Here is a 26223-nt window from a genome sequence, read left to right on the forward strand (position 1 = left end):
ATAATTCCACATCTTCGAAGTGTCATTGTCCGTCATTAGTGTCAGATAAATTTCACCTGATGATTATTTCAACCATAAGACTACATGTGCCATATCATTACATTTGTTGTACCAACTTTTTCCTTTGCTACTTTGAAAGAATCAGGATTGTCTGTCAAATGTACCTTTGAAAAAAATATGAAATTAAAATAAAATTTTTAATACTAAAGTAATTGTGAGCTTTGAAATGGAGTATTTGTTCTTAAAACAGGTTTTGAACATTAATTTATAATATAACACAATTTGTTATATTTTTGATAGTGTGCTAAAAGATAAGGAAGACAAAGCCATTGAGAAATCCCTTCACTTAGAGGAGGCAAAGAAAAAGAAGATGTGCTGCTAACAAAGAAAAAGAAACTGTAAACAGGCAGATAACATTGGATTTCATCTAGAATCAGGAAAATTATTGCGATGTAAGCTTAAAGTGTTTTTAAAGGAGATGTATTTCTTCACATGATACTTCAGGATGTGTTTGTTAGGAAGTAGCTCATAATGACCAAAATTAATTTAAGAAATGGAAATAGCTGTACGCCATTAGCAGTGCAAGGGAAAAGTACCAAAACATTTTTACATAAAATGTTTTACTTTTTCAAATAAGCATGACAGGGAATTCTACTAAGAAAACTGAACAATTTATGGAGAGTATCAGACCTAAGCTTACAGACTTATGTTGATTGGGAAATAAGTCTAGTGATATAATATGACTGACATAGATTTGTAGGAAGTACAAGATTGTATATTGAAAAATGTAATTTTTAGTGGAGGGCACTTTATTTAACATGGGGGAAAAACACCTCTGAGTGCAGCATTTAAATCATTTCTATTTTGAAAAGCTCAGTTAATGCAAATCTCTGATTAAAATTAGGTATTTTAAAAATTCATTAAGAGAACCTATAGATTGTTTCTATTTTATTCTAACTTGGATCTCTATGTACATTTAAGAAGAGGAGTATGTGCAATATGTTTCTCATACCATTGATATATTTTATTCATTCTTACATTTATATCATCTAAGCATTTTTTTCATTTTTCTCGCATGTAAATTGTTAATGTACCTTACTTCTTCAAAACTGGTTGTGTAAAAGTTCCACAATTGTCTTGACATTTTAGGTATTGTGGTGAATCTCTATTTACACCAGTCTAATTTAATTCTTGTATCTCTTTTGTGGTAGGTTTTTTGACCATATGAATGTTCCTGGTCCTGGTATAAGCCTGTGGAGACAAATACCAACTACATGTTATGTTTTTGGTGCTTTATGAAAGTTTTGTTCTAAAAGAAGTCCATTAAAATGATGACATTATAAAAACAGTCAAAGGTTGAAATTATCCTTTAATTGGCTGGAAGTTGACAGTATTAGTGATTGTATAAAAGTTTGGTACTGAAATAAATTCTGTAAAAAGAATTAGATAAAAATTAAGAGATGGGATTTTTAAAGCAAAAATGCAGTTCCATTTTTGGTCTTCCATATTCCAATATGTTCAAATTTTTACCAATGTTTTTCAGTTTTTATGGGAATTATTAAAGTATTTTACACGACAGTGGTGCACTTTGGTAGTAAATCTACTTCATTTTATATTTAATATGAAAAACATTGTACAACTTGCACTGTCAAAGTTTGATAGTATGTAGAAAGTTTGTACTTAGCATGGATTGCATAAAAACTTTATTTGTTCATTACCAGATTTTATGGTGCACTGGAAGTCATTACAATATGACATAATGGATTTATGCCACAGAATGTTTTTACTGGTTTCTGGTTTGCAATTAATGGTCAAATTGGAATAACTGGTTTTTGCTTGACATGCTGTATAGTATAAAGAGTCTCATAAATAGCCTAACAACTGCCCCTTGTTTCATATTTTGTATTTATTTGGGATCTCACATGTTGATGGCTACCTGGAGTCACATCTCAAGTCTTGTCATTTTAAAAAAATATTTTTAATATTAGTTATGGCCTTGGCAAAGAATTATGAAAATTAATATAAAATCATTTAATCAACATTTAATTTTAATTGGTTATATAAGTATCAGCTCTAAAGTAGTGATATCTATGTATAAACATCTTGAATAATAGTGTAAGGGTTAAATATATCAAAACCATTGCAAAATTTTCTTTAAACCAAGAACCAATCCTTTATCAAACATTCACTGGTAAAGTACACTTACAAAAAGTACACAGTTACTGTTGTGGACATTGTAAACTCTGGAGAATACACAGGAATAAAAAAAGGAGAAAGAATTGTAATAAAATGCTTTTTGCTCATTCTTAAAAAATAATTCCTCAATTTGTATTATTTCTTAATTGAATAATGTTTCAGTTTCTAGATAAAACATCTAGATTCTACTTATTTTTATAATTTGTAAAATCTTGAAATACTTCATGTTTCAAAGCTACATATTTGCCAGCAAGTCATCAGCATCAAGATTATCAGATGAGCGATTTGAGAGTCCAGTGTTTCCTCTTTTTAGACTTGGGCGGCGACTGCTGACTGGACTGAAATGCAAACAGAAAAATATCATCTTTGTCAAATTAGTTGTTTAACAACTTAACATAATTACACCATTTTCCCCGAGAACATCACCATCAAAAATGTTCAATATAAATCCATAGTCACACTGGAAGAGAATATTTATTACAGAAACCTACGTGGTAGTTCGAGAAAAACAAATAGGTTCGGAAAGAAAAGCAAATCATAATTTATTTGCACTTATACATTTTCACATAATCAAATAGTAACATCCTCAGGGAACAGATAACCTATCAAAGCTTCATCATTACCTTTCCATTCTGCCCTGTTGATTCATAGAAGTACCCTTGGGTAGTGTGGGTTTGGCAGGGGTCTGTTTCTTCTCACCACGTCTAGGAAGTCTGTGTGATAAAAATATCTTTTAAACATAATGAACACTGGTTCTGTTTGAATGTTGATAAACTAAGTACTTTAAACAATTGGAACAGGTTTTAGTTTTATAATTCAACAGTTTTACTTTCTTAAAGCAAGAAGTTCAATTTAAATAATATAAAAAAAGGAAAAACCCATATCTCATTAAATTTAACCCCATGACAATAATACAGTTTGTTTCTGCCAGAAGTCTCTTATTTTTTCACCTACCTCTACTAGGCTAATCTAACCCCAATGTTTAAATCACTTGCCTCTTTTTTCTTCCAATAGGTTCCTTTGGAATTGTGTCTTCATCATCATCTAAGACCAGACTTTCATCAAGTTCTGCACTCGGGGAATAGATTTTCTTAGCACTTTTTCCTTTTCCCTTTCCCTTTCCTTTGTATGTTGGAGTGGAAGCTCTCTTGAAGGAGAATAAAAAATGGAATTTTGCACAGTCAGGTTAATATGTACTAAGCAGAATTCTGCAGATATAAAATAAAATAAAACATGCTCAATGCAATGCAAGCATTAACAATGTTATTAATTAACCAAAACAAACTGTATCTTTCGTGTTCCTATTGTATATTTTACTTATCTTCTTGACTTAGAAATGATCATGAACCCTTACCTCCTCATCTTTGGTCACACTTTCATCACTAAAAACCAAAAAAAAAAAAAACTTCAGTTTTATCAACCATGCTCAACTCACTCTGTTCATAATTTACAACAATTATTATATGCAAATTCTCTATAAAATTAAGGAACTACAGTTTACACAAATCCCACTTATAACTTGGAACTTTTGTCTTTCAATCACAAAATAATAAGCATGGTCAACCAACCTCTCCAACCTTGGCTGTTTGCTGTTCAGTTTTCTCTCAGGTATATCTTGATCAGAGTCATTATTATCATCAGTATCAGAATCCCTTCCCCTGCCATGATCTCCACCTAAGATACAAGCAATGAAGTTCCACACTGACTAAAATGTGCACTTTCTATCTATATTTCCAAAAGGTGTTTGTTTTTATTGTTTGATGCTTATTATGAATTAGACGTGTATTGACGTAACCATGGACTCTTCACTGTTAATACTGGTACAATATATGAATAACTGTGTGACTCATAATTTGTTATTATCATATAAATCTACCAACCTTCTAATCCATCTTGCTGGCCTGTAGCAACATTTTCCACTGCAACAACAAGGTACTTATATGTTTCTTTAAAACAAACTAAAATTGTTCTGAATACTTAAGAAAAACTGAATGTTCAGTTACTTTTTTCCAATAAAATGATAAAACAAAAACTCAAGGGGAATCACAAATTTATCAAATAACAAATTTAATAGAAAACATGAAATGTTAGTGTATCATTAATAAAGGTATTTTAACTCACATTTTTCATTAGTTTCCCTTATCTTTGCTTTCTTGCTATTCAAAATGGTTTGAAACTGAAAATGAAAGAAATTTTGTCTCCAGTATTATTTAAAAATATACAATAAAGCACCAATTAGATTATTTAACTATTCATTTTTTTACTTTAACCGTTGTTTAAAGCATTACCTTTGCATAGAGGTCTTTCTCCATTTCTTCTTTAGCAGAAACAACTTTGTCTAATCTCTAAAACATATGAATAAACAACAAATAAAGAATACATATTGAAGTAATAAGTTAGGAAGAATTTTAACTTTCATTGTAAGTCTAAAATCCTCTTACGTAAATAATATGCAAATTAACTGTACATAAAATGTGCATTTAAGAAATGAAGAACAATAAATATATGATTTATGCTATGGGTTGCACCTTTAGTGCTTGTGCTCTTTCTCCAGACAGCCTTTCATTGTCTATCTTCAAAGAAGAAATTGTATCCAGTAGTTCCACTCTGCCTTCTATACAATAATTAAATATTTCTTGTATTGCGTGGGATGGGTCTTCCTTTTCCATAAGGGCAACTTCACCTATTTGGAACTGTTTACAAGACAGAAATACAAGTTTTTTATACAAGGAGAGCATCAAATATTAAAATGATAAAAATTTATACCTCATACTGAGAAGGGCCATGATACAGTGGAAATAAACTTATTTAACTGGATTATAGGATGCATTTAAATTGACATGAATTAAAACAGGCAAATACTTTTATTAAACTTTCATGAAACAAACTGAAACCAGCTGATACACTGAAAACTTAACATGAAATTGTATGAGGATTAAAAAGTGATTCACTGCTGTCCATTTTTCAACAAAAACAAACAGAAAACACTTACTTTAATTTTTGACGAAGGTATATATTTCTTCCAAATAAAATTTATAATCCCTTCCTCTTCTTTTTTGACTTCATAGATAAAGTTAAAGGTGCCAACCTCCTCTCTTGTGAGAGCTTTCTTAGTCTGAGACACATAGTCATGGAAAGGAATTTTCTTTTCAGAACTTTGTTCATCCAGACTGTTTTCTGTTACTGTGTAGAAAAAATAGAAATAACAAACAAATTGTCTTCTGTTACTGCATGTGTAGAAAAAATAGAAAATAAAAGAAATGCAAATTGAGTTACCAACTACAGGATTCATGAATCTTGATCTGACATGCCCATACATATGAACTAAATGTTCTTCAAGATCAATGACATTGTATGACCTGACCAAAACTTGATTGAAAATAGCACAAAGTCAACTGTACATAAGGTAATTTAAGATATATATTTTTGAAAATGCTAACATGTATCTGTATGATGTACTTACACTCTCCACCCCATGCTTGCTTGCCATTTGACAGTAACAAATGATATCCCTCTTTGCCTTCATCATGAACTGTGCTCAGTAAAAAGTAAGTTTTTTTGTCAGTGGTGGTGATTTTGGTAAAAGTCTTCCTTGTTCTGGACATTGTCATTTATTGCTGGTCTGACAGTCAAGTTGTAAAAACCTTGATGATATCAGCTGTAGAAAGGCCTAGAAAGACAATTTAGTTTTGTTAAAGTTGACTTGTGTATTTGTCAAAATAGATTCATTTTGCACAAGGCAGCTGAAAAAAATCCACTTTGAAGATAATAAATAGCTCAAGACAATCTTCACTTTCAAATATTCATAAGATTAGGATTTACAAATAAAAGTGGCAAATGGTTTAGTACATGTCTATGTACCCAGTATGTGTAGCTGTAACTACAGTGTACACCCACATGTTAAACATACAGTACTAGTACAATGTTCTTTACCTTGGTACAAGGTCATACTCTGATCCTTACTAACCGCACGTAATACTCTGATCCTTACTAACCGCAGGTAAGTATGGATCGCTGGAGCACGCCATTGCATAAGCTACAGATATAAATTTTGTATTTGCTTATTAGGTTTTTTAGTTTTTAAGTCTGAGACTGAGAGAAACTAACCTGTTAGTGTTACCCATGGGTTCTTCTGTACAGTTCTAGATGCTTTTATCTGTCTTAGATTAAATCAACACTGGGTAAGATATTTCAAATGCTCGCTCAGAAAAAAAATCTGCATATCACACATAATATATTTGACGAAAAAACTGTCTGCTCTCTTTCCGCATTCATTCACTTCACTTGTGTTTATTACCAACAACCGGTACTCGGGTATTCCTTTGCCAACAACCGGTACTTGGGGTAGCAGGTAGCAGACAAGGACGATCATCGATCATGGTAGACAAAAGTTTTTAGTTATTTATTTTACATTTTGGGGAAATATTCAGTTAACATGGTGTCTTATGCGCAACTGTATAGTATAGACTGTGTAGTAACTATTTCAATATAACCGTTCCATGGATAATAAAGTCAAACGACTGCGCTAAGTAGTACTTCTCCTGTTCTAGTGACACGTTGGCAAATTGTTTCACTAACTAGGGTTTAACTTAATGTCGTATTCCAGTGCGGACTACTTTTACCTAATATTGTAATTAATGAAGAATTCTCTTAGCTAAACTCTTGATAATCTGTAACACTCTCGGTTAGTTTCACATCCATTTTGTAGTCCTGTAAGCATGATCAGACAGTATCCATCTCGTAGCATCCTAAATGTTACAGCTTGATGAGTTACAAAGCAGCTTGTTACTTGTTGATACCACGCTCGGCTGTCACCTTGAATGGATAGTAAACAGTTGTTGTAAAATCACTAAATGATATTAAAACCCGGTGCATAAACTTGAAAACCGCCTAGGACTACCTTAGACTGCCACATTAATCCAATACAATGCAAAAATAAACTATAACAAGTGGTTAAAGCCTTCAAACTGAATGTCGTAAAGCCCCCATATACCTCCATAGAGACAATTAAATAGAGTAAGCTTGTGAACGAGAATTTACAATTTTAAACAGAATAATCGAAATAAAATACTGCCGGGCATCGGAGCGGCCTAAAACTTGGCACGCTTACCGCAAATACTGCAGGCTACATCATCCCGTCGCTCGTTTGTAAATTCCGTGCATGGCATACGCACAATCAAACCGTATATCCAAATTCCACCTCTGATGTTTAAGTCGGTCCACTCCACAATCCAAATCAGGAAATGATGTAACCGCAGAGGTCGCATTGTCCAATGGCATGGCTTCTTTTTCGTAATGGGAGGTTAGAGTGGACCGACTTAAACATCAAAGGTGGAATTTGGATATACGGTTTGATTGTGCGTATGCCATGCATGGAATTTACAAACGAGCGGCGGGATGATGTAGCCTGCAGTATTTGCGGTAAGCGTGCCAAGTTTTAGGCCGCTCCGATGCCCGGCAGTATTTTATTTCGATTATTCTGTTTAAAATTGTAAATTCTTGTTTCACAAGCTTACTCTATTTTATTGTCTCTATGGAGGTATATGGGGACTTTACGACATTCGGTTTGAAGGCTTTAACCACTTGTTATAGTTTATTTTTGCATTGTATTGGATTAATGTGGCAGTCTAAGGTAGTCCTAGGCGGTTTTCAAGTTTATGCACCGGGTTTTAATATCATTTAGCGATTTTACGACAACCGTTTACTATCCAATCAAGGTGACAGCCGAGCGTGGTTGATACTACTTCCTTATTTCATTTTTAAAGTCTTCCAACCTTTTTAAATGTTACAATTCGGTAATATGTGGTTTTAAAGTCAAGTTGAAGGGCAGTTCACTTCAACATTGCTACTGCCAATGTTACCAAATAAAGAATAATCTATGGTGTTTTTTAGTTTTAATAAAAAAATTGTGATTGATTTTTTTCCAGTCGGCCCTGTTTAATTTTCAAAGTCTACTGACCGTGATTCTCCTTATGATCTGCACTTGTGCCTATGTGAGGTCAATGGCTCCCAGGCTGCTGGACAAAAACAAGGAAGGGTAAGGTTATTGGCCTTACCACTGAGCTACATGTTCAAATACTACGTCTTTAATATTGTATTGTGCACTGATTACTGTCACCTTCTGTTAGCCTAGTATATTATCATTAATTATGAAGTTGCATTTTAATGAATATAAGTTTGATTAATATACATGTATTTTAGTTAAAGCATTTTTTCAGTATCTGAACGTACATCCAAGCTATTTATGTACAGTATTGCATATAATATGTATAATTCTAATTCTTATGTTTCAGATTACTAGGTATATTTTGGAAATGTGCAAGGATTGGTAAGTAATCACAAACTTGAGTTGATGGAGATTTAACTTTTTTATTTGGAGCACATTTAACATTGCGATATATAAAAAACAGCAAGTAGAATCTGGAGTAGTTTTGGAAATGTGGAATTTTATTCAATTTTTAATACAAATATTTTTTGCACTTCATTTTAGGTGAAAGAAAGAGTCCGTGGGTAGCAGTATGCTGTGTGGCCATGGCTTTCAGCATCTTGTTCTGGTCATAATCTAACTTGAAAAGCTGGAATTTAACTCCCAGTTCCTTGTGCCAAGATGGATGCAATGAAGTACAGCAAAGCAAACATTTGAAGGATGCAGTGACAGACTTATCTGACAAAGTAGATGGGATATCTGGGCACACATGCACAGAGAGAGAGAGAAAGGAATGAAAAACTTCAGATTTGTGTTCAAGTTATTTATTAACAAACTGTATAAATATGTACAGCAATTACATTAACATTCATGAAAGAATAATAGTGTAATACTTTCTAAAAGGGAATGAAATTGGAGATATTTGCTGAAAGATGGATATTTTAGTGAAAAATCAATTTGATTATCTGCATATTGTAAAATCGAACAAAGGCGCAATCAAGAACTGTTTAGAAGAAACAAAAGAATAACAGTTACAAAAAAATATATATAACACTTTCAGCAAGAGCAAAATAAGCCAGGAGAAAAAGCTAATAAGACTCTTGCACAGTAAATCATTTTCACAATTTTTTGACATCTGTAAATTTAGTCATTACACAATTTGAAGAACTTTAACTGAACTCCATATTGACTTTATACACTAGATCATGTTTAAAAAATCAATTTTATTTTATATGAAAAATACATTTTTAAAATATCAGAGATTCTTTGTTTTTTAAGATTGTCTCAGCACTGATGTAGCTTTGTGGGTCATTAGATTGCAACATGGAAACTGTGACCAACTAATCCTTGATGATACACAAATATCAGCTCTACAATATTTAACAGTTTAGCACCGGTATCTTGGTGGAAATATTTCATATTCCAAAATCTGTCTAAAATAGACTATTTAGCAACCCTCAGAAATTACTACAATAAATATAGCAAAAAATACCAATTTAAAATATTAAACTTTCTTAATCTATCTTCATCTTTCTTCCATGCATTAATCTCATAAAAATAAGCCCCACTATTACACAAACATTATCTAAAATAAGTCTTATGTGAACCCAGTAAGGTACTCTGCGTCTTTTAGTCCAAAAGTCTATGTCACCTTCAATAAATACACTGTATAATGTTATTAGGCCTATTGTAAGGTAACAGGCATCCCTCAAGTACATCCCAGAAAACAAAGCAACACTGCATGCTCCTAACATGCCAACTATGACATACAATGCCCAGTCTCCTCCTGGCAAATGAGCTTTTAGTCCATTTTTGTCATCAGAACTGTTCAATAGCAGGTATGATATGCAGACCAAGTAGGTCCCAAGGATTGCCTCTGAAGATTTTCTAAGCTGTTTGGATGATGTTTTGTTCAGCAAGTCAGCAAAGTAAAGGTAAACCCCAACTGGACCAAGAAGACGGCTGGCAATTTTGACCTGTAAAAGATGAATTGGCCTTTTAGAGAACATACATTTAAAGATAAATTGCATAGTTCATTTACTAAGAGACTTGATGAGTGGTTTAGCAGCATTACAAACTTTGTGTGCACAAGTGGCCTCAAAATTTAGCTCTTAATTAACTTTTCTTAAATTTATAGGTCCCTGCATTTGAATATTGTTTCACTCATTATCACCCATTCTTATATGTATCATAAATAAAACACTTCTAGGATAAGGTGAGATTTTCAAATGTACATCCCTTTTAACAGTGAGAGCTACACATTCTATTAATAATTAATAACTAAAACATAGATGATCTATGATACAAAAATCCTGCACATACCCTGAGCCAATCACTATACTGAAGTTTTGGATATGTGAGTGCTACATAAGCAAGATGTAGCATCTGTCCACACAAAATCAGAGAGACTTCCTTTCTTTTCCATTTTAATTGGTATGCCATTCCACAGACCACTTGCACGATTACATGACCATATACCAGTTTAGGTGGCAACGGGGAGTCTCTGGAAAAGAATGTGCATGAAAATGATTTAAGAAAATGATTCATGCAAAAAGAAGAATCATCAATACTATTATTAACATATAGCAAATTCCCCTGGATTAAGTGTTACATTATTTGGGAGAAATGCTACAGTAGTACTAAAGCTAATGCCATGTACCTCCTGTTTAGCACAAAATTTTGTGTGTTAGCATATGTATTTCTACTAGATAATAGATGTGCACAAATAGCACATATCTGACATATCAATACGATTACCAGTACTATTATAATTATTAAGAGTGCTAACGCGTGAATCTTGGGCGGTCAATCTTGGATGCTACTCTGGCATGTACAGTGCTGTACAATCGAATCTAATCAAATTTCAAGTTCTACTGGGCCAGCTTTATCAGAATAATGAAACAAATTTGCGAATAGAATATTACACGCTATTAATCACTGTGATGTATAAATGCTGAACAGGTGTATTGGGCCGGGTGTATTTCAACTAAGGTAAGGCAACGCAGGGAGGCACACCTGTCACTTACACCGCTACAATGTACTAAACCCCTGCGTATACTGATCGATATTGTATCATATAAAAAACTTACTCCTCTCTGATTGCTGTCGCACCTATCACCATAAGCAACGTCACTGCGTTTACTAAAGGGAAACGAGAAAGGAAAAATAGGCAGGTCTTCAGCGCCCAGTCTCGCCAGTCAGCCATTCCGGATATGACGTCAAATTCAGGCACTTAGAGTTCAAGGACGGCTTTTGAGGAAGAGGAGGCAGAATGAGCTCGGGGAGATAAATATCGGAGCTTTGACTTATTTTGTGCTTTGTTTGTGGGTAGACGTTTATTTATTTTTTGCACAGTGTCATTTTGCATATATTTTACTGAGTATATATTAACATAAAATATGCTCGCTTCCTAAAAGTTGCAGTAGGCTTTGACTTCTACCAGGTATACATTTGTACTGTACAAGTACTGTACTGAGTACAGTAAGAGAATGCATAAAGTGCGAACTCCTGAATTCCTTTCCCCAGGCAATTAATATTTTTCGTTAACTTGAAGTCTCAGTGAAAAGGAATAGGTATTTGGAATGGCACATTTAAGTGCTGTATACGATTCATTTTAGCGCCATGTTACCTCCAAATTTATAACTTTTTTCTCCATGGGGAATGGCATTTTTATCCCAACACCTTAGCCTTTTTCATGTCTAGATGAGCTTATAGTAGACTACATGTCCTTGGGGGAAGTCATTTGTGCAAACTCATGCTGGTGATTTGCCTTTCTTGTACCTTAACTAGACAATACATCTTCACCTTTTGCCTTGCTGCTCAATTTAAATGTCACGGTGAATGATTCTTCTGTTATTGGAACTAGATTTTATAAATCTCCTGATTTTTAATTTTCAGTTTAAAGCTGACAAGAACAAAAATGGCCAGTCTTTTTGACCAGTATGAGCAAGCTTCATCTAAAAGCTACAGCACCTATAAGCCAGCAGAAGCTGTGTTAGAACCAGTGAGTATTCCTGAGCAAGGTTCATACTGTCTTTAGCATGTTTTGATAGGCATTAAATATTATTTTAGCATTAGGAAAAGATATTATGATAAAACTTTGAGTGATAAAATTGTCAGTAAATACAGTGTATTCAAAAATGTGTGACATACTAAACATTTCTAGAAAATTTATTTATATATTTCCTTACTTCATTTCTGAGCGTGTGTGTGAAATATTAGACTAAAATTGTTTTTTAACACCAACATTACATAAACTAAAATAATCAATGCTGTAACATTAAGAGGTGATGAGAAAAAATGCAGGATAAGACAATATTTCGTTTACAGATCCAGACATCAGGGTTTATCTCTGCAAGCCTAGATGATGAAACTCCAATCTTCAGCAAACAGAGAATTAACTTCAGGTGACATTTTGTTGATAAGCAGTGAGACAGAATAATGAACAAAATGAAAGAAAAAAAACATATTCAAAATATTTTGTAATGTTTTTCTTTTTTAAGAAGTGCTACTGAATGTTAGATATTTACTGTTACTTAAGCAATTGGTGTGATATGCATATGTTGTTGAATTTTTCTTTTTCTGTTGCAGTCCACCAGGCAGAGTAACCCACACTGTAGTATGTAACAACTTTCTGGTCATGGCATTGACTAATAATATGCTGCTAAGGATTGACTTAGAAAACCCTGGAGCACCTGATGGTAATAGCCATTTAGAAATGATACAATTATAAAACTAAAACCTCTAGTGTTTGGGTTTTTTTTTTCAAAACTATTAAGTCTCAAACCCCTGTCACTGTTGTAAAGTTAACATGATTTTCTTTTTCCTAACCCAGATGCTCCACTATTTACAAAATATCTAGGGTATCATTTCTGAGATTTTTACCCAGTATTTCAAATTGCTAGAACTATTACTGAACTAGTTTGAATTGTTTGTAAGATGATTTTCAATATTTATATTTCATATATATATATATATATATATATATATATATCCTCAGAGGTGGAAGTAACAAAACCAGGGACAGACAAAATACACGAAATCTTCTTGGATCCCACTGGCAGACATCTTTTAGTCAGCATGTCATCACAAGAGAACTACTATTTATCAAGAAATTCAAAGAAACCTAAACTGCTGGGCAGAATGAAGGTTTGTCCAGTTGCATACCCATCATTTGAATTAAGAGATATGAAAGTTCCAATGACTTCACAGTCCGATGCTGAATGCTTTGGTGCATTTTGTATGTTGGATGCATATAGTGTAGTGTCTATTCGGCTAGAAGAGTACTTGATAAATGTGGAACATTTTAACAACAGTTCAGCCTGTTCTTCGTAGTATTACTTACACTCACCTAAGCAGTTGTGCTAAATGAAGATTCACAGATGATATGTGATAGCTTGTCATCCGAGTTTATTTAGGCGAGTTATTGTTAATAGAAACAGGATTTTAGGAATACTTGATTATGAAAAGAACATTTCTTCCACATGAGAATGCAAGATGTTATGTTGGAAAGAAATTTTAAATAGACAGTACATTTTGTAGATAAGCAGTTCATTTATTCTTATAAAAATAATTTTCTAAGAAGTTTAGGAACAAAAGAAAAAAGATTAATTGATGTAATTCGAATTCATGTCTCTAGTTTCATATTTATTTTGAATAGGGTCACCAGATAGATTCAGTTGGCTGGAACCTCCAGAATACATCGGAAACCACCACTGGATCCATACTTTTGGGGACCAGCAAAGGTAAGTTTTACAATTTGTCTTCAAATTGTTAACAGTTCTTATTTACCTCCAGTGAAAAGCCCTTATATTTGCTAGCTCAGAACTATGGAATGGCTATTTATTTATTTATTTATTTATTTATTTATTTATTTATTTATTTATTTATTTACACTTTTCACTTTACCTTTTTGGCAATTGAAAGAAATATTTATCATATCTTATGTCATTTTTATACACAGTCTGACTGTTTGTCTAATGTGTTCTTCAGGTCTGATATTTGAGACTGAGATCCAGTCTGGAGAGGACAGCAGGTTCTTCCAAGCCACTCTGGAGCAGTATTGGAAACAGGTAATGAATATTGTCTGCACCCATGACAGGCTCATTATTGACTTGATGCTTTTCAAAGATAGAAGAGTGATAACAGATGGAAACTAATAATTTTTCACTTCCTTATAGACAAAATTTAATTTTACTCACTCATTTTTCATTAAAATACAAAGGATATAGTATTTATGATATTGCAGAGAAGTGAATAGTAATACAAGTCTTTTTATGCCAAACTCCAGGAGGAATTTTTTTGACAAAAATCAATGACTCTTTCTTTTATGCTTCTATAACATTTTTGCATGTTCAGGTCAGTGGAAATTCACTTTAATGACTTGAAGATTATATGGTGCATATTATGCTTAGGCAAAATATTTAGATTTGCCACTATTTCTTATCAGTTATATGCTGTTCTTTAGATAACTCATTCAGATGGTGATCAGGAGGTAATTATTATTTGATTATGGCACCTAATTTGATATGAATGGGTGAAGCTGGTGTTGTAAGTCTGTGCCATATTGTAGGATGTATTTTTTTGTAAGCCACTAGTACCCAATGTGTTACACAATGCTTAAAAAATAAAGAGAGAGAAGAAGAGCTGATCATGCTGTACCTCTGACCTTCCACATATGAAACATGCATCATACCTGTTCCTTTTAGATATATTTGTAAAAATGTAGTCTTGTTTTCTATTGTTTTGTTATTTTACTTTTTTTATGAATTGGGGATCTTGATTTGAATTGTTTTATTTAATTCTTAGTTTTGTATTTGATTTATTTGTCATATTTTTATGATTTGTAAGTATAATTGGAGCATGTGATGATGGTGGAAAGTAATTTTACTTATCTTCCACATGAAATTGAAATTACCTTTAATGTTTGAGATTTTTTCTTGTTTGATTTTATCAGATATATACATGAGTAATTCAGAATTAATTGAAGCCATGAAACACATATCAATTCATAGTACATAGTAGATTTTGTATTGATTGACAGTTAATCATTAATTCTTTAAAAAATTTAAAGCATGTTCATTTATTATGTACAAAAGAAAGGTTAGTAGCTGAGGTAGTAATAGTTTGAGGTATCAATAAAACTCATTTGGCATTAAAGGCTAAACATAAATATTAAGTTTGGTGACTGAAATGATTTAAAAAAAAACAATTATACTATTTCATTGAAGAAGATCGTATGGCTGGCATTTCATGTTCTTTCTGCCATTATGTTGATTCTTTACACATGAAAAGAATGCTATGCCTTAAAGTATTTTTTTTTTCATTCTAGTTGTTTAACCTTGGCAGGGACAGACCTGCCCATGTCACAGGTCTGGCATTTGAGAAGATTCCCAGTGGGTCTATGAATGAGTACAAATATTTTGTACTTGCAACCACACCAGGGTGTGTATTTAAAGAGGAATCATTTTCTCCATGTGACTGATTTCTAAACCTTTGTTGTGGTGTTGATGAATTACTATATTTGTCAGCTTTAGCAAAATCCATCTGGTAATTTTTAAGTATAGATTTAAACAGCTGTTATTTGCAACCTTAACACATTCATTCTGTTAAGTCTGATTTTTAATAAGAGAATATGTTATTAAGATAAGTCATTTTTTGACAGAGGCTAACTATAATTGTTTATGGAGGCTGATGGTCTTTTTTCAGACGGCTCTACCAGTTCCTAGGTAACATCCCAAGCTCCACTGAGCCTCCAATGTTTCAGCATGTATTTGAATCCTATCTTGATATGCCAGGTAGAAATGATTTACATCTCCAAGCATGTTATGTGTTATAATTACCATTTTGTGTCAGTCAGTATTTACATTCGTTATTATCATTATTTGCTGGTAAATGATTAGCTAACTTAATTTTATTAAATACAGTAAACCTTTGTTTAAAGTTGAGTTCTTTTTACTCTTATTATTTTTAGTAGTAGTTGACAGTTTTTTCAGCTTGTTTTGCCAAAATGTGTCCTTTACCATTTTGACACATTTTGTGTGGTTAATTTCAGAGAGTTTTCTGGAGTTGCCTGGCAATTTTGGCTACAGCAAACTTCAGCTGTATTACCCAAAATACAGAGGTCTTCCTACTTCATTTGCTTGGATGACAGGTGAGTTAACATTGAAGTTGCTGAGTATATACATTGCTAAAGAGATATAAGGTCATATATAGAAAAGCTTGTTACATATTGGATTTATAACATGAAAAATAGTTTGTAAATACAAGTTTCAAAACATACTTTTTAAAAAAAAAGTTCATTAGCTTACAATGTAAATCAGTGGTCAGTCATTTCCAATCTTTAAATAATGGACTATAATGTTTCTGTTTAAATATGACACAATGCTTTGCCTTCTGGTTCCAGGACCTGGTATTTACTATGGCAAGATAAACCCAAATGCAACCAAAGATTCTGTCACAACAGACACAAAGCTTATGCCGTATCCTGCATTGATGGTGATATATGCATATGAAATTAATGATGAACAGATTCAGTTGTGCTATACAAGGCATTTGCAAAGACAGCATACCTGGATAAAGTTTTTTTTTATTATATAACTATATTAGTGACTATTATATTTAAAGAAAAAATATTGTCCAACAACAAATAAGATATGTATTTAAGACTTACTGAACATTCTTTTCATTTCACTTAATTTGTCCTTAATTTCTGAAAGATATCCCAAAGATGATGAGAACAAGTCGAAACCTATTGATATTGTGCTTACAGAGTTCCATGTTCTGATACTCTTCCCAGATAGGTGAGATTAGAAAAAAATTTGTGGTTGTGACATGAATAGGTTTCTAGATATGTTGAAACATGGTTATATAATGTTGTTTATCTGATCAATTTGTTCTTTGGTTAGCCTACTGAAGGGAAATGATAATTGTTTTATTAATTGATATGCCTAGGAAAGAATTAGTGGACTGTGTGACAAGAGTACTGATATTTCTTCAAGTACCCTTTCATGCTCCTTGATATCTCTCGTGCATAATCTGTGTGTCATGATGTTTGCTTTGAGTATGAAGCCATTAATAAATATCACAGCTCTTAGATCTCAATAACAAGCATTTGATCTCTGTTTTTAGGTTAAAAGCCATCTGTGTGCTCAATGAACAGCTGATATTTGATGATGTCTATGCTGAAGTGAGTAGCACCATTAGTCATATTAGGCAGTAGTTTTATTGCTCAGACTTCTAGGACAGCGATCAATTAATAGATGGTGGATATATGCTCTATCACTGAAGTAATACAAAAAGGAAAATTGGATGTTATTCTTCTTAATTTTAATTTTTCCAAATTCATCCATAGTAATTGCAAGCATGGTTTCATGGTTAGTCTTTATTAACTTCAAACTTTAATTGTCATTCCAGAGACATGGGGTTCTTCAAGGTTTGTGCAAAGACCCTGTTCGAGGAACTATTTGGGCTTATACCGACCAGTCCATTTTCAAATACAAGATAACAAGGGAAACTAGGTTTGTACTAGTAACTATTCTAGACAAACAACTGAGGCTTATCCTTTTAACTAACATATGTTGTTAAGTTTGTAAGTTGCAAAATTAAACACTCATGGTCTTAATTTTTTCAGGGATGTTTGGCAGATGTTTCTTGACCGTGGGGAATTTGAATTGGCTATGAAGTATTGTGAGGTGAATTTAAGTTATTTAACTTATATACTATGATCACATAGGCTTAATTTGGCAAATACTGAAAATTGTAGGCTATATCCTAATACTCATACAACCTACCTGGTTTTTAGATATGAGTATGTTCTTAAAAGTCCCATATGATTTCTTTTTAGAAGACAAAGTTAGTAATAATTGCTAGAAGATGAATGATATCTCTGTTGTAGTTGTCTAGATTGGAACTTGTTATTTGATAGATGTTATTATCACTCCTTTTCCAGGATAACCCAGCTAACAAGGACAAGGTGCTGACAAGACAGGCAGAGCAGTTTTACAAAGATGGACAGTAAGTTTGCAATCATGATTTATATGCTACATGATATGAAATGGAACTTAAAATGCTATAGACACTATCACATAGTGGAGCATTTCAATAAAAAAAAGATGGAAATTTGTCTTTAATTAACAAAGCAATTTCATTAATTTGTGTAAAATTGTTAATTATTTAAATTATAATTGTATATTGCTGTCTTGCAAAATTTGCTAAATATAGATTTTTTGTTTTTAGTGAATTGAAAAAGAAATTATCCAAGTTCAATAATTTATGGAAATGGTTTATTATTATTATTATTTATTTTATTTATTTATTCATTCATTCATTCATTCATTCATTCTGCAGCTCTGTAAACCTTGGTTCACATTCCAGATATGAAAAGAGTGCCAAGCTGTTTGCTCTGACTCTCAACAACTCTTTGGAAGAAGTGGCACTTAAGTTCATTCAGACAGAACAGAAAGATGCACTCAAAGTTTATCTCATAAGAAAACTGAAAGGACTTAAGGACGAGGTACTTAGAGTTTCATATTAATATACATTGACATCTGAGGTGGAACAAAAGAGACCTTCAAGAACCAGGAAGTAGATTTCATATTCTTATCCTAGATGTTGGGGCAGAAATATCATGCTTGATGAGACATCTCATGAAAAAAAGATATTTAGTGTATGATATTGATGGTTACTGAATTTCTATATTATGAAATTGTTATTCTAAGGATACGTATATATCATATGTGTGTTTATTATCTTCAAACATCTTCAGCAGTTTAAGGACACCCTTGAGTTGATCTAATCATCATTCAACAATTCTGTTTCAGGACAAAACTCAGATCACAATGTTGGTAACATGGTTGACAGAGATTTATTTAAACCAGCTTGGTGAGCTAAAAGAGCAAGGACAAGATATGAATGAGGACTATGATGCTTTGCAAGATGAATTCAGAAAGTTTCTTGCTTTTAAGCGTGTGAAGGTACATTGTTTGGAAATGATGCTTTTTATTTCAATGAAAGGTTTAACATTGAAGCTACTTTACTTGGTCAGTTCATTATGTTATATTCTACAGAAGGCTGTATGTTTCATAAAAAAAGAGAAAAAGAAGTATCCCAAAGAATTGCTATGGTCAATCTGACATTATTTTTTCAGGATTGTGTTACACACAACCGTAATACTATCTATGACCTGATAGCTAGTCATGGGGATGTTGAGGATCTGATTTATTTTGCTACTTTAATGGAAGGTGAGGAAAAGAACACATAGGCTACTTTTTTAAAATCACTATTAAAAAAATTATTGGAAAAGATGAATTAAAAGTTAAAAAACTAAACCTAAACAATATTGTTTTTTTGCAAACTTATGTCATTGATAACATGACATATAAAATCTGCCCAGGATTTTTTATTTTATAAATGTGGGTTTGTGTTTGTCAAATTGTCAGTTTGATTTTTTTTTCTACATACCATTACATGATTATTTACTTATTCTTTGCTTGTTTGTTTTGCAGATTTTGAAAGAGTAATTACACATTATGTTCAGCATGACAACTACAGGGAAGCTTTGGAGACGCTAGCAAAACATTGCACGGTAATGTTGTGGTTTCTGTCAGTGGACAGTTATAACATTTATTTGCATTTATGAAGCAGCAATAATGTATTATTATTTATTTGGATTTATACATCATCACTGGCAACCTTAATTGACAAAATATTATGTCTTCATGTTTAAGTGATCACCCATGAACAAGTAACAGGGTAAATATATATATATTTTTTATCTTTTGCAGAATGACACAGAATTGGTCTACAAGTTTTCACCATTGCTGATGCAGCATGTTCCTAAAGAAACTGTTGATGTTTGGATTCACCTTGGCAGACAGCTAGACCCCAAGAAGTTAATACCTGCTCTGGTGCAATATGACCATGAAAAGAGAAGGGAACAGGTATGTATACAGTGCTTGCCAACTCTGCTGGCACCTAATGGTAATCAAAATGTTGTGATTTATGACTATGTTCTGCTTGCATTGGCTCTGGTAACTATGCTTCTAATAGACAATCAAGGAGTTAATGGTTATTAGAACTGTAAAATCACACGTATTCACTCAGTAATTAATTGAAAATAGACCACTATGTAACTTCATATTATATTATCAGGTGTATTGCTGACAGAAATTATAGGTTTAAATGTCCTGATTAAAGTTGTATTTGATGTAAAGATAGTACTTTCAAAAGCAAAAAATGTTGGAAAGTATTTTCAGGGTGTTGTTCTGTTTTCAGGACAATGAAGCTATCAGGTATCTAGAATTCAGCATCACAACACTGGACAATAAAGATGAGGCGATTCATAACTATCTCCTGTCACTCTATGCCAAGTTGCAACCTGATAAACTCATGGCATATCTTAAACTAGAAGGAGAAGTGAGTTCCTGTTTCTTTTATCTCTCTTAGCCCTAGTCGTTTGCTTTCAAATCATCAAAAATATGTTAAAATACTGAAGTTTGATGTTTTATGCATGAGATAAATAGAAATAGTTCTCAGGCTAATCTGTACATTATTGCTATTGGCTTTCTTCTTCTTCTGTTGTTAGGACCAGGAAGAAGTGAGCTATGATGTGAAGTATGCACTGCGGCTGTGTGCTGAGCATGATCAGAAGAGAGCCTGTGTCCACATCTACAGCACTATGGGCTTGTATGAGGAGGCAGTGGATTTAGCACTACAGGTCAGCAGTATTTCAAAGCATGTCAGATTGTGTGTGTGTGCTTAATTAATTATTTTAGTAATTTTATCACAAACCCACATGCACTATAACAAGAAATTGCTAATGGAACTCTTCAATTTTTCCTCTTAGGTGGATGTGGATTTGGCCAAGCACAATGCAGACAAGCCAGAGGATGATTTGGAGTTGAAGAAAAAGTTATGGTTGAGAATAGGTACTTTGCATGCCCGTAGTTTTTGTATGTGGTAAAGATTAAGCTTGACTTTTGAAAACATACAAGCATTTATATAAGCACAGATATGTATCACAAACTATGTGCAATGTTGAATATGTTCTGCAGATAATGATAGTGGAATGAAAACTGGTTCTGCTTGGTTTTAAAAAAAGAAACCTTTCTTTAACTTTTTCACTTTAGCTCGACATGTTGTAGAAGAAGAGAAAGACATTAAAAGAGCCATGGCATTCCTCCATGAATGTGATTTGTTGAAGATAGAAGATATTCTACCTTTCTTTCCGGATTTTGTAACAATTGATCATTTCAAGGTATGACTGGGATAATCATACTAATTAAGTGGAAAATGAGACTGCAAACCAAAAATTTGAAAGTTTGCCCTTTGTACTTATTATATATTTGAAGTTATCATATTTAAATGCAAAATGCTGTTAAATGTTGAACAGTTGACTTGACTTTTGGGAGCGGTGAAATAAAGGTCCAAGCTACATGCCCAAGAATATAAACAAGATTAAAGTGACCTACGTTATACTTTGACTACATACTTTATGTTGTAGGATGCCATTTGCACCTCCCTGCAGGAATACAATCAGCACATTGAGAAACTGAAGGAGGAGATGGAAGAGGCCACACAAAGTGCCAAGGACATCAGAGGAGACATACAGAGCTTCAGAAACAAGTAAGGATTTATTTAAGTAAACATAATGTATAATAAATGTCTGTGAATTGTTTGCAGGTGTGATTTCCTTGTATAATGGGGCCATTGTAAATTGTTTAAATCTAAAAAAAATATAATTGAAGACAATTTTTCATTACAGATTTGCATTTGTAAAGGGCCAGGATAAGTGTTCTTCCTGTGGGTTTCCACTGATGACCAGAACATTCCATGTGTTTCCTTGCATGCATAAGTTCCACACAGATTGTCTTACTACTGAGGTAACGTACCAGGCGTGTCATACTATTACTGGAGTTGTTTTCTCTAAAAGTATTTGCATTCCAGTGACTTGAACACTGTACTTGAGTTTACTGTGCTTACTACAGTTATGCTAGATCATTGAATAAAGGCTTTCCTTCTAATTTGAAGCATTGGAGTTGTGATGGAAACACATAATTTACTTAATTTTTTAAAACTCCATTTTAATTTGTTTTGTCATTCTTTCAATTCCATTAAATGAATGAGTGAATTAAAACATTAATCCTGGGGAAACTTTTCAATGTTATGCAGCAATATTGAAGACATTTTATCTACAAGAACGGCATTGTCCTCCTTGAAATACTTAACATGTTATCAAATTCAAAGTACTTCTTCTAAATTACACTTGTGTATGTAAAACAGAACTGGCCTTTTAGAAGAAAGTGTTGTATATTTTCTTACAGTTAAACATTTTAAAGTGAGTCGTAGCAATAAATTCTTAAAACCAAAGTTGTTTTTGTTATGACATTCAGGTATTGCCCCATCTGAGTACTACTAAAAGAACACAAGTTGAAGACTTGCAGAGAAAGTTGGCATCTTCCAAAGAAGATCCCACCATGGCCATTCCAGAGTTAAAACAAAATTTAACAGGTACACAGGCAGATCTTAGGGTGAGTGCAAAATTGCCTTTTATTAATTTTTTTAAAAACAAAATCGAAGATTCACAATTTCTTATCTGAATTGGAAATAATCTGTATGGCGTGGAATGAAGAGGTTGGTATTAGAATAAAGAGTGGGAATGGTGATATACCCACTTAACTTAATGGCAAGAGCACTTTAGGTTGAGTAACACTTCATTATAAGAAGGCTGGTAAGCATAATTTTGTCATGCAAGCAGCTCTTAATTGGATTATTATTGCTAGTGACAGTTATGTAAATACAATACAAATATGAAAACACTCCACACTGCAACTGTGTATTGTATAAAAGTTTTTGTATTATGTTAATGTGCCTGTATTGGTCTTCTGCCAAAAAAGAAAAGAGTAACCGTCTTGCGATTTCTTAGTGGTTTGGATGACAAATTTCTAATATCACCTAGCATTGTTGATTAATAATTTACATGTGTATGATTTTTTTTTATTAAGTTGTTCTTTTCAGTCTGTGAGAAGACCATGTTTGTTTCATACGCATACCAAGTTAACAATTAAGCACAGTGATATATTTTATGTCCACCTTTTTTCCAAAAAAAAAAGTCGGCCACTAAAGATTGCTTAAACTTTTCCGTAGCTTAGTTGCAGACTGTATTGTCAGATAGCTTCCATATCTATGTAGTCTTACCTCTGACCTTCGCAATACAATATGAGCATCCATAAATAAACCAATTGGTGTCATAGCTATAAGGCAATCCACTTGTTTTCCACATTTTTTACACAAACTCTTTCAGTCATGTATATATGTATGGATTATCTTTAATTTTTAAACTTTGTCTTCATACTATTTAATTATTAATGACTAATGATTAATAATTAAAATAATACAGCACTCTACTTTTCTAAATTGTGCCATATAGATTATACTTTTTTCAATTTCCCATAAGACAACAGAAAATGTGCTAAAATAAGAAGTTTCTTTTAAACACCTAGAGTTAACTGATTGTGAACTAAAGCTTATTAAGGCTAGGCATATGTATTTGCATTTTGTGTGGACTTTTAGACTGTTGATTTTTGGCTATGTTACACAACATGTATAGAAGATGCCTAACTAGAAGATAGAGTGAACAAGTGCATTTAGCTCATTGTCTTAAATGTAAACCACTTGAAGTCAGGGGATCAAAGCAGAGTAGTTTAAAAGATTGTCTGCAGCAATGTGAAACTTAGGGTACAGCGAAAAACTTGAATATGGTGGTCTTGAAATTTTTTAACAGAAGATGATTTTCTGCGTATGTCAATTTTTTTTCATATTGGAAAATTTGTCACAGTTCAAAATAGGCTTGTGTCAGATTTGACAATTTTGTTGTCATGCAATATCTCGTTGCACTCCAAATTCAAAGTTGGTATACAAGTGGATAAGAGATTACTCTAATACATATGTGAGGTATACCTAATACAGTAAAATAACATAAGTAAGTATTAGTCATAATTATGTCAAGAACACAGTGCATTGCATTAAATATGCCTGCTATCATGATAGATGGGTAATTAATATTGCTGTTCATGAATTATTTATGGCTGGCTTTATTGATCATACAGTGTTGACTGCTCTTTATTTCTCATGCTAGGCATCCCTGGATGAAATAGTGGCGACAGAGTGTGTATTTTGTGGTGAATACATGATCAAGTAAGTAGTCTCTTTTAATTGTCTCATCATGCAAATAGACATCACACATTTATTGACCAAAAAATTAATATTTTGGAAATAAATGTTTCCTAATCTAGATGCAGGCTATCGAGATGTGGAAATATTTGATCCACATTTTTGTGATAATATGCTATCCTCCATTCTTAAGAAAAAAGAGAAAGAAAGAAAAAATAGAAAGAAAATGAAAAGTTTTTTTTTTCATTATGCACTCACTTACCAAAAAAATATATATATTTTGAAAAAAGAGGTTTTCTGTTTCTGGTCTAAACTATATCATGTGAATGTGCTTTAACATCAGTATACATACTAAAAATGATTCAGGCCATCCTTAAAAATATTTAATCCATATTTTTGCGGTAATAAAATAAAAGGAAGAAAGAAAAGAAAAAATATAGAAATTTAAACTTTTTTAATCTTGCAGTTTAAGGCATTTTAAAATAAATTATGAGTCTTGTTTGCATGTTTGCTCCCTTTGGAGAATGGATGAAAGTTTGAATTCTGTGAAATAGCTCTGTGTCTCAAAGTATTGCTTAATGAAAACAATCGAAATTAAAATTAGAATAACAATTATCTTTTTGAAGGGTATTTCCTCTCCTCACCCCGACCCTCCCTTTCTTGTGACCTATACTGAATATTAATGAAAAGAGGCTAGTGAGTGCTATGAATGTCCTAGAAAGAGAGCCCTATTAAATATGCTTTTCAGTTGCAGTCGCTACCATTCATACTTGCATGGACTTGCAAATATGTCACTGGCTTGTGATTTTAATCTTATGTCTTAAACCAGAATTTTCCATTTGAATTTGTCTACATACAGGTATCATGATTCTTCCTATTTGAAATTTTGATTTAATTTAAAAGCTCTCCCTTCTGAAATTATTATAGATGTCACATATGAATGAGAAGTAAAATTGTTTTATTTTGTTCATTTTGTCTTTGTAGGAGCATAGACTTGCCTTTCATCAAAACAGAGGAGTATGATGATGTCATGAAGACATGGTTATAGCTTATAGGACAGAAGATTATTTATATTTAGAGATGGATGGACTGAATAATGCTGATACGATTTGTGAAATGAAAATAAACATTGTACTTTAAGATTAAGATTAAAGAGACAAATAGAACCTAAGATTTGAAAATAGGACTCATGTGGACTTTAAATTTTAATTTATATTTCATATTGCCATAAAATTACTGACAAAAAATGAATTCTTCCAGTTATATGTGACAGCTGCTATTATAATAGTCAAAGACTAATTTAGACCAGTGCGCTTATCAGCATACTTTTTATTGTTGCATGGTAGCCAATTATCATTGTTGACAGATTTGGTGCAAGTCATTTCAAATAGAACTTTATTACTGTATTTGTTTGACTTTTACAATAAGCCAACCTTCTAGCCGGTAAAGATAACACGAGAACCTCATAAATAATAGTTTGCCTAATTTATTCCATGCACAGAGAAAAAAAGAAAGTGAATGGACTCCTGTTATCTCTGACTGTCCATTTGTCAATGGGCGTTATCTTCTTTTTGCAACGCTTGCAGCATTCTGTCAATTGCAACATCCCCCTAAGTGAATATGTTTGCTACACAATCTCCTTTCTTCCATTTATTATTATTTTTTTATTTATTTATTTTTGTGAACTGTTTAAAAATTAATAATCAAACATTTCCTGGCTGTACCCTTTCTATCAAATTCAAATTAACCTTTAGCAGGTGAAGACCTCAAAACTGTAGATCTACAGCTTTATTTGCAATTATTGAAACGATCGTTTTTTTTTTAATAAATCAAGTTGAGAAGGGTGAATAAAATTATTTGATAATGATTGTTTTCGGAAGTCGTTTTACCTTTTCAAAATTTGATTATTTTAAATCCTTTTTGCTCCGCTA

The 26223-nt window shown here is 32.6% G+C and overlaps 5 protein-coding genes across 20 annotated transcripts in view; 3 read left to right on the forward strand and 2 right to left on the reverse strand.

Annotated features, from left to right (window-relative positions):
* The window catches only part of LOC106151558 (EF-hand calcium-binding domain-containing protein 4B), a 35559-nt gene extending 33242 nt beyond the window's left edge, over positions 1-2317 (forward strand). For all 15 annotated transcript variants that reach the window (XM_024074468.2, XM_086998749.1, XM_086998738.1 and 12 more), the window contains one exon: positions 301-2317. In XM_024074468.2, the coding sequence (XP_023930236.2) occupies positions 301-382 (82 nt within the window). In that variant the 3' untranslated portion in view covers positions 383-2317. The remainder of the gene's footprint in view (positions 1-300) is intronic.
* On the reverse strand, positions 1889-6489 carry LOC106151554 (uncharacterized). Of its 2 annotated transcripts, none has more exons than XM_024074485.2 (12): positions 6317-6489; positions 5660-5866; positions 5189-5379; positions 4725-4889; positions 4485-4541; positions 4318-4372; positions 4077-4115; positions 3765-3870; positions 3551-3578; positions 3192-3343; positions 2820-2909; positions 1889-2534 (listed from the first exon to the last, which is right to left on the reverse strand). In XM_024074485.2, exons 2-12 carry the CDS (start codon positions 5805-5807, stop codon positions 2432-2434), a joined length of 1134 nt encoding a protein of 377 aa, XP_023930253.2. In that variant the 5' UTR covers positions 5808-5866; positions 6317-6489; the 3' UTR covers positions 1889-2431. The 2 variants fall into 2 exon arrangements, with proteins under 2 accessions (XP_023930253.2, XP_086854905.1); XM_086998779.1 differs by having other exon boundaries at positions 6304-6475.
* Positions 6468-9380, forward strand: LOC147764377 (protein kish-A). Its single transcript, XM_086998797.1, has 4 exons — positions 6468-6576; positions 8124-8233; positions 8490-8524; positions 8687-9380. Exons 1-4 carry the CDS (start codon positions 6574-6576, stop codon positions 8755-8757), a joined length of 219 nt encoding a protein of 72 aa, XP_086854923.1. The 5' UTR covers positions 6468-6573; the 3' UTR covers positions 8758-9380.
* On the reverse strand, positions 9326-11363 carry LOC106151557 (transmembrane protein 101). The gene is made up of 3 exons (XM_013524889.3): positions 11212-11363; positions 10445-10625; positions 9326-10098 (listed from the first exon to the last, which is right to left on the reverse strand). The coding sequence occupies exons 1-3, from the start codon at positions 11325-11327 to the stop codon at positions 9637-9639; spliced, it is 759 nt and encodes a 252-aa protein (XP_013380343.2). The 5' UTR covers positions 11328-11363; the 3' UTR covers positions 9326-9636.
* On the forward strand, positions 11294-25811 carry LOC106151553 (vacuolar protein sorting-associated protein 18 homolog). The gene is made up of 30 exons (XM_086998483.1): positions 11294-11445; positions 12020-12125; positions 12452-12528; positions 12713-12822; positions 13122-13270; positions 13782-13866; positions 14114-14193; positions 15453-15565; positions 15830-15918; positions 16176-16274; positions 16527-16602; positions 16840-16923; positions 17252-17309; positions 17537-17640; positions 17754-17814; positions 18072-18136; positions 18497-18635; positions 18943-19095; positions 19269-19362; positions 19627-19706; positions 19906-20061; positions 20396-20536; positions 20706-20837; positions 20967-21048; positions 21250-21377; positions 21624-21745; positions 21885-22002; positions 22513-22650; positions 24258-24316; positions 25277-25811. Exons 2-30 carry the CDS (start codon positions 12042-12044, stop codon positions 25338-25340), a joined length of 2940 nt encoding a protein of 979 aa, XP_086854609.1. The 5' UTR covers positions 11294-11445; positions 12020-12041; the 3' UTR covers positions 25341-25811.
* The last annotated feature ends 412 nt before the right edge of the window (positions 25812-26223 follow it).

This window comes from Lingula anatina, chromosome 1 (genome assembly GCF_051362555.1).
Source record: "Lingula anatina isolate TDL-2025a chromosome 1, LinAna3.0, whole genome shotgun sequence".
Taxonomy (NCBI): Eukaryota; Metazoa; Brachiopoda; class Lingulata; order Lingulida; family Lingulidae; genus Lingula; species Lingula anatina.